This window comes from Phoca vitulina, unplaced genomic scaffold, assembly GCF_004348235.1.
Source record: "Phoca vitulina isolate PV1807 unplaced genomic scaffold, GSC_HSeal_1.0 scaffold21, whole genome shotgun sequence".
Lineage (NCBI taxonomy): Eukaryota > Metazoa > Chordata > Mammalia > Carnivora > Phocidae > Phoca > Phoca vitulina.
Genome location: NW_022589724.1, coordinates 32,201,176 through 32,218,307, shown reverse-complemented (window position 1 = coordinate 32,218,307; position 17,132 = coordinate 32,201,176). Strand labels below are relative to the sequence as shown.

Sequence of the window (17,132 nt, the reverse complement as noted above, 5' to 3'; positions counted from 1 at the left end):
CCTGCGGTCAGGTGGGTGCTCCGGGCCGAGCGGGTCACCACAGGTGAGGTGAGTGAGGCACCCCTGCCTCGCCTGCTTCCCGGGCCCCGCGTCTGTCCTCCTGGGGACCCGGTGCCACAGATCTGTCCTCCTGGGGGGCAGTGCCACAGAGCAGCTGTCCTCCTGGGGACCCGGTGCCACAGAGCAGCTGTTCTCCTGGGGACCCGGTGCCACAGAGCAGCTGTCCTCCTGGGGACCCAGTGCCACAGATCTGTCCTCCTGGGGACCCAGTGCCACAAAGCAGCTGTCCTCCTGGGGACCCGGTGCCACAGAGCAACTGTCCTCCTGGGGACCCAGTGCCACAGAGCAGCTGTCCTCCTGGGGACCCAGTGCCACAGAGCAGCTGTCCTCCTGGGGACCCAGTGCCACAGAGCAGCTGTGGGGTTGGGGTGTCTGCTTGGGGGTTGCTCCCCCTCTTCGCAGACGGCTCCATTGCACTCGTCGGCTGGTGGTGCCAGGGCTGTGAGGTCGTGGGCGCTCTACGCCTCCCTTGCTCCGGGGCCCCGAGCAGGTCCCGGGCAGGTGGGCCACAGGTCTGCAGCCCGTGAGGACTCAGGCCTGGAAAGGCAAGTGCGCGCCTGGACAATATGTGACTTTGTCCGGTTGGGACAGACTGCCACTCCCAGGGCGGAAAACAACAGAACCGACCTGTCGCCAAGTGGCTGGCTGGTGCCATCGCGGGGGGCTTGGAGAGGTGGTGGCTCCAGGCCCTTTGCACGGTGCGGGCTTGCTTACCCAGATAAGGTCAGTCACCTGGGGCCCCCCCAGAAGACCAACATCCCCTCATCCTTAGCACTAATTCTGACACAGACAGCATTCACTTGGCAGACTTTATTTTTTTGGGAAAAAGAAAAAGATGTACCTCTTGGGTTGGAAAGGACCCACTGACAGCATGGCAAACACGCATGAGCAATAAATATGCATGTACATTCAAGTATGTGGGGCGGCCCAGGAGAAGCCTCTGTTCTGGCCTCTGACCCCGCCCCCGGGCTCCCACCCACACCCTTCAGAGCATGGTCGCAGCGGGCCTGGGGCCCCCAGGCTGAACTGCGGGGTGGGGGTCCGGCCGCCTCCCCTCGCTTGGAGAGCCTTGGAGAAAGACCGAGGAGCCCAGGGGCACCACCTCAGGAGGAGGTGCCCCTCATGCCCCGGGGGCTGTGGGGTCGTGGCGTGGGGCCGGGGGCTCGCCAGAGGGCTGGGGGCGAGCCAAGGCAGTGTCCTGCCCAATCCCGTGGGCTGATGATGTGTGGGGGCTGGACCCTCCCCACAGGAGAAGGCAGTGATGTCATCTTCCCAGCTGAGGGCTGGGTGCTCACCTGGGGCCCAGGGTTGAGCCGAGCTGAACCCCCCAGCTTCTGCCGGCCGCCCCGGCCCTGGTGTGGTCAGGGTGTGGACCTGGCTGCCAGCTGGCGTTCCAGACCAGGCCTGTTCTGTCCCTGGGCTTTGGGGCTTGGAGTTGAGGGGTGTCCCGGCTCATCCCCACCCGTGCCCTTGCCTCCCTGCTCAGGACTGGGTGCCAGCTGGGGCTGGGGGCCGAGAGCCAGGGCCCAGCGACCGTGCGTGGGGGCACCTGGCCTGCATGAACTGCCTCATCAGGCTCCAGGCTTTCTGACACAGGCTTCCTCCCTCTCCAGCCCAGAGGAGGCAGGGGCGGGGGGCACAAGAGGCCAGGACTGGGGCAAGCGCGTCTGCTCTGTCATCCCTGGGACCCCCTCTGGGAGGACAGAAACGTCCATGTCGCTGGCAGGCCGCACAGCAAAGGCTTCAGAGCGGCCTTTGGGGGCTTAAGGGAGGCAGCAGTTTTCACATTTGCCGGGCAGGATGGAGGGATGGAGCTGGGCGGGGCAGGGAGAGGCCATGGAGGGTCTGGAACCAACAAGCTGCAGGCTGGACCTGGGGCAGGGACGGGGCAGGGAGAAGGCCGGGCTGGGCAGGCCTGCAGAAAGCCGTGTCCCGCCGGGGAGCTGGTCCAGGACAGAGGCATGCCCGCCCGCCCGGGGCAGCCCCAGCCTGAGCCTGCCACCCTGGGAGGGGGACAGCGTGGGGGCTGTGTGCCCCGCATCTGCCACAGTGGGAAGGGCCAGAGGGCCTGCAGTCAGCCATGGCCTCCAGAGGAATGGGCTTCTCGCGGGGCCGTGGGCATCACAGAGGACGGCGCGCCCCCCGGCCCCGAGGCCAGGAGTAGGGGTGGGGCCAGCCTGGCTGTGGCTGCAGGATCTTAGCTGGCACCAGACTGGCACGGCTGCCGGGGCTCGGGGCTCCCGCCCGCCTCCTGCTCGGGGCTCCCGGCGAGGTCCACCCGCTGCTCATCCATCCGTTTGGCCTGCACCCTCTGGATGAGGCTGAAGAAGTCCTCGTCAGGCATGGTGGGGCCGCGGGGCAGCACGTCAGGAGGTGGGCAGCGCTGGTCATCGATCCTGGAGGACTGGGCGGACACAGACACGTGGGTTGGCAGCTTGGGCCTCCCCCGCCTTGGAGGGCCGGCCTAGGACGTGGGCCCAGTGGTCTCAGGGACAACGCCCAGGCAGGGGCTGCTGGCCAGCAAGCGGCTCTCCCTGCATCTACCCGTAAAATCAGCTCCGCGGGCAGTGCTGGGAGCCTCTGCCCAGGCCACCCCGGGGGGGAGGGAGGGCTGAGTAACCACCAGGCACGGGGTGAGCAGGCCGGGGCACGGGGCTGCTGGCCGGCCTTCCGTACTGCGCCCAACACCACCTGACAGGGATGTCCGGGGGCAGGACTGGGGGCCGCAGCTCCCTGAGCCCAAGGCGCGGAGCTCCCTGGGGCCCCCCATCAGGCCATCAGGCCAGGGGGCCAGGGCGGGGCCGAGGGGGCCGAGGGGGCCTTTGGGCTTCTGTGCAGGGTCTGGAGCAGAAGGGCTGGGAGCCGGTGCAGCTGCTGGAGCGTGCGGGCATATGGGCCAGGGGCTCGGGGGTTCTCTGCAGGGGCTGGTTTTGAGGATTTTCGGACTCGCCCGGGGCCGCGCTTTCCTCTGCTCTGTGGGAATGAAGGTCACACCTGGAAACTGCACCGTCCCGTGTGAGCCAGGCCATGGTCTTTCCTGCAGCCTTTCATGAGGTCCCTGAAACCCCTCTGCCGTTTTGCCCTGCCTGGGGGCGCAGGGGGCCGGACCCCGCCATGGCGGCGCCCCCCAGCTGGAGCTCCTGCCCGATGAGGAGGGCTTTCGGGAGGGGGGGCCCAGGAAGGGGCCTCAGGTCTGAGCACCAAGGGCACCCGGTGACACCAGCAGAGCCAGCCTGAGATGGACGGGCCAGAGCCCGCCGCGGGCGTCAGGAGCCTCTACCAGCCACGAGGGCGAAGGGGCCCCGGGCCACCTCGGGGCAGGGGTGGGGGGCGGTGAGCACCCCCAGCCCCCCCCAGCCGCAGGCCCACCTGGCACTTGATGAGCATGTTGAAGAACTCGTCCCCCGGCTCCTGTGGGTCCCCGTCCCCGCGCAGACGGCCCAGGTTGCTGTGGGTGACGCGCAGCCCAGGCAGGCTGCCCACGCTGGCCCGCTGGTCGTCCAGCCGGCGGCCCTGGGAGCTGGCAATGAGGTCCAAGAGCTCCTCGGTCTGCGGGGAGGCTGTCAGCGAGGGCTGGGCTGTGGGGGCAAGGTCGAGGGAGGGGGCCCCCCGCGGGCCAGGTCAGCCGGAGCCCAGCCCCGCCCTCCACGCTCCCCCGGGGCATGGGGGTCCCAGGGGTGTCTCTGCTGGCCCCAGACCCCAGCTGCCCTGGGTTGTCCCTGTCGCAGGCCCCACGCTCTCCCCCGGGGACTCCTCGGTGACGGGAGGAAGGCCTGGCTTCCCACGCCTGCTCAGAGCCCGCCATGCGCCCTGACGTGGTGTGTTCGGGGGGCGGGGATGATGACACGCTTCCCAGGATGTAGCTTTGGGCGAGGCGGGGGACGAGGCGGTGACAAGGGGCACTTCTGCAGCTGGTGTGCCCCGTCCCCCAGGAACAAGGGCTCCAGGGGCACCGTGGGGGAGGGCGGGAGGGAGCGTGGCAAGGACAAGAGGAGCTGCACGGGGGACACTCACCGACCCTCTCCTCCGGGGTGGGGGCAGCTGTGGCCTCGGCGGCCCCGGGCTGGCCCTCCTCCAGGGGGCAGCGCTGGTCGTCCATTCGGCTGCTCTGGAACTTGCTCAGCAGGTCAAAGAAGCACTCTTCGTCGGAGGATGGGGCCCGAGGGATGCTCTGGGGGGGGGGGGGCAGCGGCAGTCAGCATTGGCTCTGGCCCAGCCACAGTGGCCCGGCTCTGGTCACCAGGCCCTCAGACCCCTGGACGCCACTGAGGGAGCTGCTCAGCCGGGGATAAGGTCAGGACCCTCGCCCCACCTGCCCATCCTTCTCCCGGCATCAGCCCTGTCCAGGCCTCCATTGTCCTCCCACACCCTGCCACCCAACCCCTCCTTGCCCTCCTGGAGCGCTCCCCGCCCAGCCCAGTCACCACCGCTTCCCAGCAGCGTCCCTGTGCCCCACGCCCCCCAGCCCCTGCCCCGTGGGACTCTGTCACACACTTGTGTCAGCCCCTGCCACGAGCTCCACCTGTGCCCGCCCCTCTGGGGCCCAGGCACCCAGCACAGCACTCACCGGTGTCTGCCAAATGGACAAATCAACCAGTAGTGAGTGTGTGACTAGACCCTGGGTAGGCAGGAAGCCCTGCTGCCGTTTTACATATTACAGTGGTCTGTGCCAGGGCCCTGGCAGCAGTGGTGGTGGATCCGGGGCTAGCAAAGTCAGGTCATATCACCAAAGGCAAGGAGCCACGGCTGGGGGAGGTGAGGGCTCCTGTGTTCCACCCCAGTCCCACCCCTTCTGGGGTTTGGGTGCTAGACCCATGGGCAGGCCCAGAGGACAGATGTGTGGCGGCCAGGACCCTGGGTGTGGGGTGTTCAGGCTAAAGAGAAGGTGCTAACATCCCCCAGCCTCTCCCTCTGCATGCTGGCTGAGGTGCCCAGGGTCTGCTCTGGGTGGCTGGGGGGCAGAGCCTGGACACACTGGGAGCACAGAGACTCTGGGAGATGCCATCAGAGTGCAGCCTGGGTGGTGGGGAGGGCTGACCCAGGGGCCACCTGCTAGGTCTAGGCAAACCCCACTGATGGGACCAGGGAGGGGACGCTGGTTCTCAGAGGGAGGGGGGAATGGGAAGTGGGAGACCAGGCCACTGGACCTGGCTGAGTCCCAACTGGCAAACACACTCCCTATCTGGGCCTCAGTTTACACATCCATAGGAGGGGAGGCTGGAGGGCAGGGCCAGGGCTGGTCCCCCCACCAGCCTCACCACGTCTGGTCCAGGGCCCTGAGGGCTGACTGGTGGATGGGGCAGCTTCCAGAGGCCACCTTCACCTCCCCTCTGACGCCAGTGCCCCCTGCCCAGCCCTGGCCTGTCCACCTCTCAGCTGGCTGAGTCCCAGATCTCCTGACGACCCCTTACCAGCCCACTGCAGAGGTGGATACTGGGGCAAGGGAGCCCGCACACCTCCAAGGCCACAAGGAAGCAAGGGGCAGGCTGGGGAACCCCCAGACAGGCCCAGCCTGGGCCCCCAGGGTGGCACGGTCCCTGAAGGCCAAGAGTGACCCAGGGAGGGGCAGCTGAGTGGGTGGTCCCGACACAGCCCGTGCATGAGCTGGGCCAGCAGCTGGCAGTTCGGAGGACAGAGACCCCACCCCTGTCCCCCCAGGGCAGGCCCAGAGCCAAGGCTGGGGTAGTTCAAGATCCCCCAAACTCAGGGCTCTGCTGTCCTGCAGAGCCCGGAGCGAACTGAAAGCTGGTGCTGAGTGCAGAGGGGCCCTGGCGGGGGTGGGGGGGTGGAGGCTGCACTTGGTGGGGTGGTCAGGGCCGAGCATCAGCCCTGCCCTGGTGGGGGCTGCGCAGGTGCCTCCCCAGAAGGTCAAGGGCTGTTCACTGGTCACTTGGGGCCCCAGGCTCAGCCAGGGGTGGGGGTAAGCACAGCACCACCCACTGCAGGGGACCCCAGGTGGACTGCGGGCCAGGTGAATGGAGCCAGGCCCCTCCTGGAAAGGGTGTAGCCCTGGGGCCCCTCTTCTCTGGACACATGGGCACCCAGCACTCCTCCCACCTCCCCTGGGCTGCGCTCGGGGCTCAAGGAGCTGAAGTAGGTGCTGTTTGCCCAGAAGCTTCTCCTGGCCTCGTCACCCCTGTAGCTGGGGTGGGGCAGAGAGGGCCCCAGAGCAGAGCTGTCTGGGCCACCGGTGAAGGCCTGGGGCTTCCCTCGTTTGGGGGGGATGTGGGGCTGAGGCCACAGGTGTGCAGGGTGAGGCCCTGCTCCCCTCGTGTAGGATGCCACCCTGGGTCCCAGCCTCTCCTTTGCCCCCTGACTCTGGCTCCTTCTGGCCCGCAGGACTTCCAGCCCTGGGTCTCGCCAACTCCTCGCACCCCTGCCTGCCTGGGGGAGACAGCTGGGCTGGTGCAGAGGTGCTGGAGCCCACCCGACAGCCCCACTCCGCCCCACCCCCGCCCCGTCCAGCTTCACACGGCCCGAGCGCTCCCCGAGCCTCCCCGTGCCCGGGGCCCCACACTCACGCTGGATCCAGCAGCAGGGGCCGGGCGCTGTGCACTACTCAGTATCCCCAGCCCGGCCGTGTGGCGTCTGTGCTGTCCCTGTCGGCTCAGGGCTTAAATAGGCCCCGGGGGGGGGGCCTATCCCCACCCCGGCCCCCCACAGCACTCCCTCGCTCCGGCGGGCGCACGCACAGGCTCTGTAAACACTCGGAGACTATTTCCAGCGCGAGGGCTCCTGCTCCAGCCCACGGGCGGTCGGGCCAGAGGGCCGAGGGCGATGGAACCTGTCTGGGGAGCACTGTTCCTGCTGACAGGGGCCCGGCTTCCTTCCAAAGCGGGGTCAGCCCAGGAGAAGCGGCCTCTTTCTTCAGCCCTGACTCCCGAGGCCGGGGCCGCCGCAGCCCCCCGAGGAGCTGGAAGGATGCTGGCCTCTCCCACGGGCACGGGCCGTGCGGCCACTCCCCACGCAGCGGCCCCAGGGGACACCACCACCCACAGCGCCCTCCCCACCCCTGCCACTCGCCACGGGGTCCCTCCCTGCACTGGGCGGTCTGTGGAGCCTCGGCCTCTGGCCGGCCCCCAGGACAACCCTCCTCAGGCTGGCGGGGGGCCCAGTGGGGGCCAACCCTGGGGCGTCGGGGGAACTGGCTGGGAGCCTCGGCAGGAGGCGAGGACAGGACGGGGATGTGGAGCCCCCAGGGCCCTCTCGGTCCCGCTCCTACAGGGAGCTCAGAGCCCTGGGAGGAGGGCCAGCCCGCAGTTCTGACAGCGGGGAGCTGGGTGTCTTCGGGGCGGGGGGACCAGCCTGCCACTGGGGTTCAGGCCTCCAGCTGTGGCCAGCCTTGGCACTCTGCCGAAGGAATTTCCTCCAAAGGCGCCCCCTGGCCCGGAGCCCTGCTACATCTCCGAGGGGCAGAGCTGGGGCTCCAGGAGCTGACCCTGGCCTTGGAACCCCAGCTCCACCGTTCCTAGCTGGGTGCCCTCAGGCCACCTTCTTCACTGCCCTGTGCCTCAGTTTCCCCTCTTGGGGCTGCTGTAAAAGCATGACGCGTGGCAAGCCTGAGCACTGGCTACTATTCGCGTTTGGCAGAAGGCACCCCCCACCCCGCCGAGGTGGCTAGGGCCAGGTTACCACGTGGAAAAGGGCTTCCTGTTCCAAAGCCTGCTGTGGCTCCCTGGCGTTTGGGACCCTCCCCTACCAGGCGCTTTCTGGGTGGACCCCGACCTTTGGGGCGGGTCCAGCCCCGCTCCCCATGTCCTGCCCCAGGAGGAGCTCCTGGGGCTCTTGACCTCACCCAGCCACACCTTCTCAGACCCCAAAGCCCCGTGTGATGGTGGCAAGGCCCCTGCACTGAGGGCTGGGGGCCCCAAACACACAGTGTGGGCAGTAGCCCCTCTCTCCTGCGGCCTCTCGTCATCTCACTCCACGGGCACTGACCCTGACTGGCAGGCTGGAGGGCCGTGCCGGGGCCAAACGGGGTTGGCAGAGGCCCTCCCAGGCTCGTGGGAAAGATGGGTGCACAGCGACATCTGGGGCTAAGAATACCCAGCACGGCGCCCACGCCCCTCAAAGGCTGGGAAGGTGCTCATTAAGCCCTCAGAGGAAACTGTTTTTAGACTAATTCCCAGAGATTTGGACGCAGGTGTTCTGCATGGGGAGAAGGGGGATTCTAGGCTGACCTCTGAACCTGGGCTCGGCTGGGCCTCCCAAACCCTGGCCGGCTTCCACAGGGGGACACCTGCCAGGAGCCGGAGGCCCCCATCGCTCTGCCCCACCGGTCTGAAGCTGACCCCCAGCCCATCCCTCCCTCCCCCAGCTCCCCGGCCGTCCATCCACCTCTGAATGCCGTGTACCCGGACAGGGCTGCGGCCGGGCCCGAGGGCCTGCGCCCCCGCGGGGGCCTGCGTCTGTGCTACAGACCCCCATCGGCGAGGCCTCCGGTCCAGTGTCTCCGTGGCCTGGGCCTTGCCGAGGCCGGATGCAACTGGTGGCACGCTGTCTCTGCACCGAATGCCCTGCGCTCAGGCCCGGGGGGTGGGGGGCCCGGCCCGGCCCAGGGCTGCTGCACAGGATGGCACCCGAGAAGTCGCCTACCGTGCGAGGCACCTGCACCCGGACGTCCGCGCTGTCCAGCGGGGAGTGGCTGCCCTCTCGGGGCCTCTCGGCAGCCTCCAGCCCCTCCTGGTACTTCCTGCTCCTCATGGGGAGAGGGAGCACGTCCCTGCCCGGCCCCCGCCACTCCCCCACCTGGTGGCTGTCTCCATTCTGCTCCTGGGGAGGGGAGGAAGGCCAGGCATGGGCGTGGCTGTCAGCTCCCCGGCGCAGGACCCTAAGGGGGGCTGGCGGATGCAGGGCCCTGTCGACAGACACACACCTCGGCACTCAGGGGTCGGGGCAGGAGGAGGTGAGGGCCTGGGGGAGGAGAGGCAGGGCAGGGTGCTGGAGGGGCTGGGGGCTAGACGGCTGGCCCCACGCTGAGCAACAAGTGACCACGGCAGCCCCGAGCCTTGTTCCCCAACAGAACCCCCGACCGAACCCAGCCCCACTGGAGGACCCAGAGGCTCAGAGAGGTTAGCTCACTCCCCCAGGGCTATACAGGTCCCACCTCTGGTAGGTCGAGAGTGGGCCCGGAGCCCTACCCTGCCCAGCTTCCAGTCGGCTGGGGGTTTGCCGAGGCCTAGCTGCTCCCCCGGGGCAGAGTCTGAGTGGGCAGGGAGCAGACAGGACACTGGGGACTGTGGCTGGGTAGGGCTTGGGGGTTCTGCACTGTGTAAGGACAGCTGGTGGGACCCTGGGATGAAGTGGGAGGGGACAGGGCCTTGTGGGGGCCTCTCTGGGGGCCGATGGCTGGTCCAGCGTCTCAGGCTGCAGAGGGCACGTTGGTCTCCCGTGGCGGGGATGGGTACAGACAAGAGCTGGGGTGGGTGGGGGCAGCTCGGCCAGCGCTGCGCCCGCCTCAGGAACCCGCTGCCGCGCTCCGCTTCTAACGGCAGGTGGCTGCCCCTCCGGCCCCAGGGGCCCCAGCTGCCCGCCCTGAGCCCCACTCACCCGCTCCAGGGGGAGCCTCAGCAGGCCCCAGGTCTCTGCACTCAGCCTCTGTGTCCTTTTGGGCCTGGCACCTGGAAGACAGCAGGCCCGGTCAGCCTGGCACTGACCCCTGGCCGAGTGGTGGGCTGGCCCAGGCCAGGGCTCTCTGGGAAGGGTCGGGCTGTCAGCCTGCACTCCGGGGGCTGGCAGGGGAACTTCCCATCTCACGGTCCCCGATGGAGGCAGACGCAGCGTCCGCATGGCCTTGTACCCCCTGACCGGACAAGCAGTCAGGCGTGGAGATGGGGCAGACCCTCTAGGGCCTGGGCGGGGTCTGGCCTTGGTACTCCCCACAGGCCCAGTGTCTGAGCTCCCGCCTGTGCCTGGGGCCTCCCCGCCGGCCTCCGTGCAGTCCTCTCCTGGAATGCCCTTCCCACCTCCGTGCAGATGGGGCCTCAGACCCTGATCCGCGGCACTCCGTTCACCCCTCAACCAACACGCACGTGGACAGCCCAGTCCCCCCACTGCCGAGCGCCCCTCCAGCGGCACACCCACTGGGTGCACCAGGGGCCCTTGCGCAAGGGTGGGGCTGTGCGAGGTGAGGAAGCGCAGCAGGTAGAGCGAGCGAGGCCTCTGGTGTGCGCGGATGCTCCGGGGGTCCTGTCCTGGCAGCCCCGGACCCTGGACCCACTACCCTCCCTCAAGCTCAGTGACTGGTCAGACCGGGCCGCGGGCCTGTCGCCGGCAATGCAGAGGGAACGCGTGGGAAGCATCTTACAGGGCCTGACGTGTTGGGGGCTGCATGGCGAGGAACGCTGGCCCCCCGTGGCCACCCCAGCACGGCGCTGAGCTCCATGTGTGACACCCATGGCAGAGAGCGGCAGCGAGCCCTCAGCACGGCACCCCAACCCCAGCCTGGGCCCACACCCGCTGCCCGAGACACGGCCCCCAGAGGGAGAGGGGCCGGTTCAGGGCGTCATTCAGACCAGCGCAAACCAAATGCCTAGGGCTTCCTACGAGCGGGGCAGGTGTCCAGCCCTTCTCCCTGTCCTGGCTTCCGGGTTCTGAGGAAGCCACACCCTATTCCCCACTCTCTAGAGGCCTTGGGTGGAAAAGCGGTGATCCTCGGAGGAGGGCATCGGTGGCGGCTGTCCCGGGAGCTCAGGGAGGGGACGGCTGCAGCAGCCTGACCAGGAGACGGCGGCCAGTGGCTCCCTGGGCCCAGGATCTGGGGCTGTCGCCGCCCCTCCCCCATCCCTTCGGCTGCTGTGGTCAGTGCCAAGCCTGCCCCTGCCCCCTGCACACAGCCCTTGGCCAGCAGGCATTGCCCAGGTGCCAAGCCAGGGAGTACCGTCTCTGGGCACGCAGCCTGGCCCCGTGTTGTGCGGCCGAACGAGCTGGAGCAGGCCCAGAGCGGGGGGTCCCCTCTGCTTGTTTCCTCATAAGGGCACCCACCGGAACACCATCTATCCACCCCGGACTGGACAGGGCGGACCGCCCACCCCGGCAGATGGGCAGCTCTGAAGGGACAGTAGGATCCGTCCCACACCGACTGGTGCCTGGGGGCGGCGCCCGGCTGTGGCGGTAACGGAGGAGCACCTCAGTTCCGGGACAGCCGAGTGGCCCTGTCAGGACGGGCAGGCCGCTGTGCGTGGCCCCTTACTCACCACAGCCAGCAACAACCCGGTTCCATCTCCTGCCACGGGCCGGCTGATGGCCCCTTCCTTGGCTGCTCCCTGATAACCGGGGGCCTGATTCGATGTCCCCAGCTTGTCTGCTGGGCCCCGCCTGGCTGGACAGTCAGGCCCCGGCCGCGGTGGAGGCTGAAATGCCCCTCTGAGACCCAGCTTGTGTCCGGCTCCAGGGCGGGTCCCCTCATGGCCCTCTGAGCCTGGCTAAAGGCACCCTCTGTCTGGAGCGTGGGCTGCCCTCACTGGGGCATTCAGCCCAGAGCAACGCTGGCGCACCGCCCGTCCTTCCCACCCCCAAGGGCAAGGTCTGGAAACTTCCCTGAGCACCACCCCACTCCTGCCCGAGTCTGACCAGCACCCTCGTCATCATTTCTGCCCTATCAGGCTCGCGATGTGCCCCTCCCATGTGCAGCTTGTCCCACTTAGGCGGGCAACCCCGCTTTCTAACTGCTTGGCTGTGTCCCCCAGCTTCCTGCCTTCAATCTCTTCCCAAATCCCAGCAGCTCCACCTTCAAAACAGACCCAGAATCTGACCCCTCCTCATCTTGCTGCTCTCTTTGCCCCCTGTCCGTGCTGGGGCGGGCCAGAAAGATGCCCGCAGGGCCTGAGTTAGATCTTCCTCTGTCCACCCTGCAGGGGCCCCTTGGCATGGGAGGGGCTTACACAGGACAGGAGCCCCCCCCCCCCATTGCTCCTCCCAGCCAGGCTTACCTAGGCCCCAGGACCTTTGCACGGCTGTCCTCCATTTAAGTTCAGGCTCACTCCCTCCTCCCCTTCCAAGTCTTTGCTCAGATGTCACTGCTATGGACCAAATGTTTGTGTCCCCCACATTCCACATTGAAGACCCAAACCGCAACGTGATGACATTAGGAAGCGGGGCCTTGAGAGGTGATCAGGGTTGAGCCGAGGTCATGAGGGTGGCCCCAGTGTTGGGGTGGGTGCCCCTATAAGAAAACACCACAGAGCTTCCTCCAACCAGACCCCACCCCGCTGGCTCCCTGCTCTCACACCTCCAGCCTCCAGAAGCATCGGAAGTAAATATCCGTATTTTTAAGCCGCCTGTTCTGCGGTGTTCCGTTCCGCAGCCCGAGCTGACGGAGACGGCGGCCCCACACGGCCCACGCACACTCACACCCAGCCTCACGGCTGTTCCTTCTTCCCAAACACCTGTAGCGTGTTATCTGTTCACTACTGTTTGCCACACACTCGTCGCCTCTGGCCGCCTGGGCCGGTCTCACCCCCTGATGATGAGCAGGCAGTTTCCTGTTTATTACGCGGGGCCCTGTCTGTGGCTCTCCAGGCACCGTCATGCCCGCTGCCCTCCCAAGACTCTGGGTACCGGGGCTCAAGAAAAGAGACCGCCAGCCACAGTCACAGGGCCTGGAGGGGCAGAGCCCGGGTCAGGACATGAGAGGTCAGGCCCACTTGGCAAGCTCCGGCAGGTCGAGCCAGGAGCAGCCAGAGAAGGGACAGACATGAGGACAGCTAGGACCCCCGGCGGCCTGTCTTCAGCTGTGTGTCACAGGGCCTGGCCTGCAAGCGGGCTGCAGGCCGCGTGCTGAGTGCGCAGAGGGACAGGGAGGCGTCCACATCTTCAGCCCTCCCCAGGGAGTGCCCTCATCCCTGCCAGGCACTATCCTCAGGACAACCAGTGGGCCCAGTTCCCAGGACAGGACCATGGGGCACAGCTGGGTCAAATCACCGGGTCAGCTAGCCAGGATTGGGCGGAGCCAGAGCCTGCAGCCGAAATTGTGGCTCAGACATTCACTGTACATCCCAACCCGCCATGGTGGCCAAGCACAGTGTCCATGGACGGCCCATACCCTGTGGGACAGAAGAGAGCCAGGCCCAGCTCCCCAGGGCTCAGGGCTGGCTCCAGCCTCTTATGAACTGATCATGCTTCCGCGTCCCGGGTGGGTGCAGTGGGATCTCCATCTGACAAACCCATCCACCCTGGGCCCCTCACCAGAGAGGGCAGGGGCATGGCACAGCAGGAGACCTCAGGGGACTGACCCAGACCCAGGCAGCAGCGGCGGGAGGGGCCCACGTCCACCCAGACTCGTTCTGGGGTCTCTGTTGGGATGGGGGCTGCAAGGCTGGTGAGGTTAACCCACAAACTGAGCCACAGCCAGCGCCAGGCTCTGGGTCCTCCAGCTGCATAAAGGGCTCTTGTTTTTATCAGGACAGGGAAGAAAAGCCCCTGGGTCCTGGCCTCTGGCTAGCCAGCTAGGCCCCGCCCACCGTGGCCCCGCCCACCGCGGCCCCGCCCGGGTGCTCCCCTGGCCCCTTCAGCGCCCCCCACAAACTGACAGGCTGTACACACACAAGTGCCCCTCCCTACCCCAAAGGGTCAGTTCTGGAATCCGGGCCAGGCCACCACCCACGCTCCGTGCGCATGCACGGAACCTGCCCCTGCAGGAGCCCTGTGGTGCCCCCGCCACAAGGCCCTGCCGCTGCCAGGCTCACCTGAGCGGGGGTCTCCTCCAGGGCTGCCCAGACTCAGGGAGCCCGCCCGCCTGCAGCAGCAGCACTGCAGGGCCTCAAGGCCCCCAGCGCGGCCCGGGGCCCGCACACCTGCCTCCATGGCCTGAGCGGGCGCTCTGCAGAACGGCCCGTGCAGCGGCGGCAGCCTGGCGGGGAGGGGGCTTCCGGGGGCCCTGGCTGGGAAAGGTCTGGGCACGGGGCAGGGCAGCAGAGCCGGCCTGGGGAGGACAGAAGCTGCCTTGTTCCCAGCACAGCCCAGCCGTTCACCCGTGACGTGCCCCGCCTTTCCCCAGCTCAGAAAAGGGAAAATGGCAGGAGAACCTGGGGCTGGCTGCGCCCCCGGGGGAGCCTTTCCAGAAGCCCGGCCCAGCCTTGCCCCCACTCGCTGCTGGCTTCCTCAGAGGGGGCCTTGCAGGGCCAGGGGCTCCAAGCAGAGCTGCCCACCCTCAGAAAAACCCCACCCAAAGGGTCGGCACCGTCTGATACATCTTGGGGCAGGGTGGGGGGGCGAAGGGGGAGCCCTCCTCCACCCCACCCCCTTCAGCCACAGCACCCCAAAATAGGGTGACTGGGGGTCCCAGAGGGCTTTGCACCTTCACTCCTGTCCTCACGCCGAGTGGGAGCGACACGTGCCCCCCATTTCCCGGGATAGGCCAAGCTTAGAAACCCCCAGCATTAGGCAGGGAAACCCTGCAGCCCCTCCACCACAACCTGGAGCCTCTTCCCTGGCCTCCTCCTCAGCAGGCCTGAAGCTCTGGAGGCTGGGGCAGGGCAGGCACCCCCGGGAACACAGCCACGAGGGGATTGGGACGACTCCCCCAAAACTCAAGAACCACAGGTTGGGGTCCGTGCAGGCGGGGAGGGGGCAGCTAGCTCCCTGCTCGGAGCCTGCCCCACACCCATCTACAGCCACCTGGGAAGCCAGCTCAGGGTGGCCCCCCTCCCTGGACCCCATACTTCTTATCCATTGGCTTTGCAAGGAACATTGTGTTCCCGCGTGCCCCTGTGTGCCCAACAATGTGGACCCGTATGGGGCGACCGGCAGCCCGCGAATGAGGTCATTAGAGCTGCCTTGGCTCATCCCGGGCCTCACCTGCTTAGCACCCCGGGCACGGCTCTCCGCCTCTTGGCTGATGCGGCCTCCCCCTCCGGTCCCCCGGCCCAGCCCTCAGCCCGGAGCATGTGGAGCACCGAGACGGGAGCAGTGAGCGCCCTGTCCTCGTCCTCCTTGTTGGCCATGGTGTCACCAGGTGATAAACCAGTGGGGCTCAGGGTGACGACAGGCCCTCACTGCCCCAGAGACCGGGAAGCACAGACCTGAAGGCCTCACGTTCAGGCCACGCCTTTGTCCACACCGTCTCTGCCCCTGAACGCTTTTCTCCCCATGCTTTCCAATCTCCTGACTCCTGACTTGACCCCGGGGAAACAGGGCCCCTCCATCGGTGCCCTGAGCACCCTGGACACCCGGTCACCTCCCACCCCCACTGGGCGCTCCGGAGCAGGGCCGAGCAGCGGTGCCGAGGCAGACACCCCCAGGGACGGACCACCCTTACTGGGCAGCTCTGTCCGACATTCTCCTGCTTGGGGGCAGAGTCCACCTCCCGGTGAACTGCACCCAGAAGCCCAAGCACGAGCCTGCACCCCATGCACCCCAGGCGGCCCTCCTGCCACACCCCTGCCCACCCAGCCCGAGAGCTCACCTTGGGCCTCGTAACCAGCCAGGTCCGGCTTCTCTGTGGCCGCGGGGCTGGTCAGCCGGCCCAGCACCAGCTGCAGCTGCGCCACGTTCATGCGGGCCGTGAGCTCCCCATTGCGGTCCCCGATCTACAGCCAAGCAGGGCCAGGTTAGTGGGCAGGTGGGCTGGGAGGCTCCAGCAGACTGGTCCTGAGCCCTGGGCCTCCAAGGGAACCGGGCCTCACTGTGCCTCAGGGATGGAGTCTGGGTGTTTGTCCCTGGGTAAGGGTGGCCACATGGGCCCCAGGTAGCCCCCCTCACACCCCAGGAATGCCTGGAGCCTCAGGCAGCCAGCCCTGTGCCACTCCCAAAGGCAGGTGGCCTGCCCCAGACTTCACCTTTCTCAGTCCCTGGAGCCTCCCATGCACCCCTCCGGCCCCGTCCAGGCCCCCAGCTCAGAGCAGCGGCTCAACAGGAGGACCCTGCTGCAGAGGAGTGAGGGCACCGCCCAAGAACAAGCCGAATAGTGGGAGGCCACGGCCCAACCTCGAATGGAGCCCTGGGGCCCCTGGCGTGCCCCCGCCTCTGCTCAGGGGGCCGTGGGGGCCGGCCCGGCTGGGGGGCTCTCCTGACACAAGCCTCCCTGTTGCCCCACCACCTGGGCTCCTATGGGTCTTGCCCACAACAGGCACGGGGCTATGGTGGGTCTGGGAGGGTACTGGGCATGTGCTGGGGGGACGTGACATCAGTGGGGCCAAGGAGGATGGGACTGAGGTCAGAAGGGGGCAGGCTAGGAACTGGGAAGCTGGAGGCCACCCGGGACAACCTGACCATAGTAGGAGGGTCCTGGGTGGACCGACCCTCGAAGACCCTATCTTCCCCAGGAAGGTGTCCAGCTGGGGGGTCCCAGGGGGAGAGCCCAGGGGCAGCCATGCCTTTGTGCTCCTCGGCTGCCTGTGGAGGGTCATTTCCACCTTGGCCTGGCCTGGTTCCATCCGGGACACAGGACCTGGTCGTGGGCCCGCGCACAGGGAACGCTGACGCTTTACGGGTGGAAAACAGGCCCCTGCTCCCCTCCCCTCACCCCCTGGCTACAGCAGATAAGCCGCCACCGGGCCTCTGAAGGCACACCCAGCGCACACAGCCTAGAAGGGATGGAGGAGCATCCAGGGAGGAGCCAGAGGGCACCGAGGCACCTGGCCTGGTCTCAGCTGGGCTGGGCAGTGCCTGGGGACTGGCCGCAGGGCAGGCCGGGCTCACCTCCTGGGAGATCTCCAGGTGCTTCTTGGCGAAAGTCAGGGCCTGTGCCGGGCTCCCCATGGACACGTAGGCGTTCCCCAAACTCCAGCACGCCCGGCCCTCGCCCACTCTGCCAGGGCGGGAAACTGGGTTCACATGTGCAGCCCGCGGCCCGCCAGCCTGCCCACCAGCCTCCAGGTGGTCGGGCCCATCCTGACAGGAGCGCGGTGGGCGGGCCTGGAGTTCCTGGCGGGGCCTCGCTCGCCCCCTACCGGCCGTGAGGCTCCCCCCTCCCCTGCCCCCGTGGCTCCCTCCACCCTTGGGGTCAGGTCATAATGACCCTCGGGTCATTAATCTTTTAATTAAGGTGAAAAAATCACAAAATGTAAATGTAAATGTAACCACTCAAGTGCAGGCCCAGGGGCTCGGCGCACTCAATGATCCACGGCCGTCAC

At 67.5% G+C, this 17,132-nt stretch overlaps 1 protein-coding gene across 3 annotated transcripts in view; it reads right to left on the bottom strand.

Moving 5' to 3' along the window:
* Window positions 1-855: 855 nt before the first annotated feature.
* GPSM1 (G protein signaling modulator 1) overlaps window positions 856-17,132 on the bottom strand; it is a 28,742-nt gene continuing 12,465 nt past the window's right edge. For 2 of the 3 annotated variants that reach the window (XM_032418637.1, XM_032418636.1), the window contains exons 8-14: window positions 16,699-16,807; window positions 15,464-15,587; window positions 9,610-9,680; window positions 8,656-8,832; window positions 4,075-4,231; window positions 3,430-3,638; window positions 856-2,464 (exon numbers count right to left, since the gene is read on the bottom strand). In XM_032418637.1, coding sequence (XP_032274528.1) covers window positions 2,258-2,464; window positions 3,430-3,638; window positions 4,075-4,231; window positions 8,656-8,832; window positions 9,610-9,680; window positions 15,464-15,587; window positions 16,699-16,807 — 1,054 coding nt within the window. In that variant the 3' untranslated portion in view covers window positions 856-2,257. The remainder of the gene's footprint in view (window positions 2,465-3,429; window positions 3,639-4,074; window positions 4,232-8,655; window positions 8,833-9,609; window positions 9,681-15,463; window positions 15,588-16,698; window positions 16,808-17,132) is intronic. The other variant, XM_032418638.1, reaches the window with a different exon arrangement.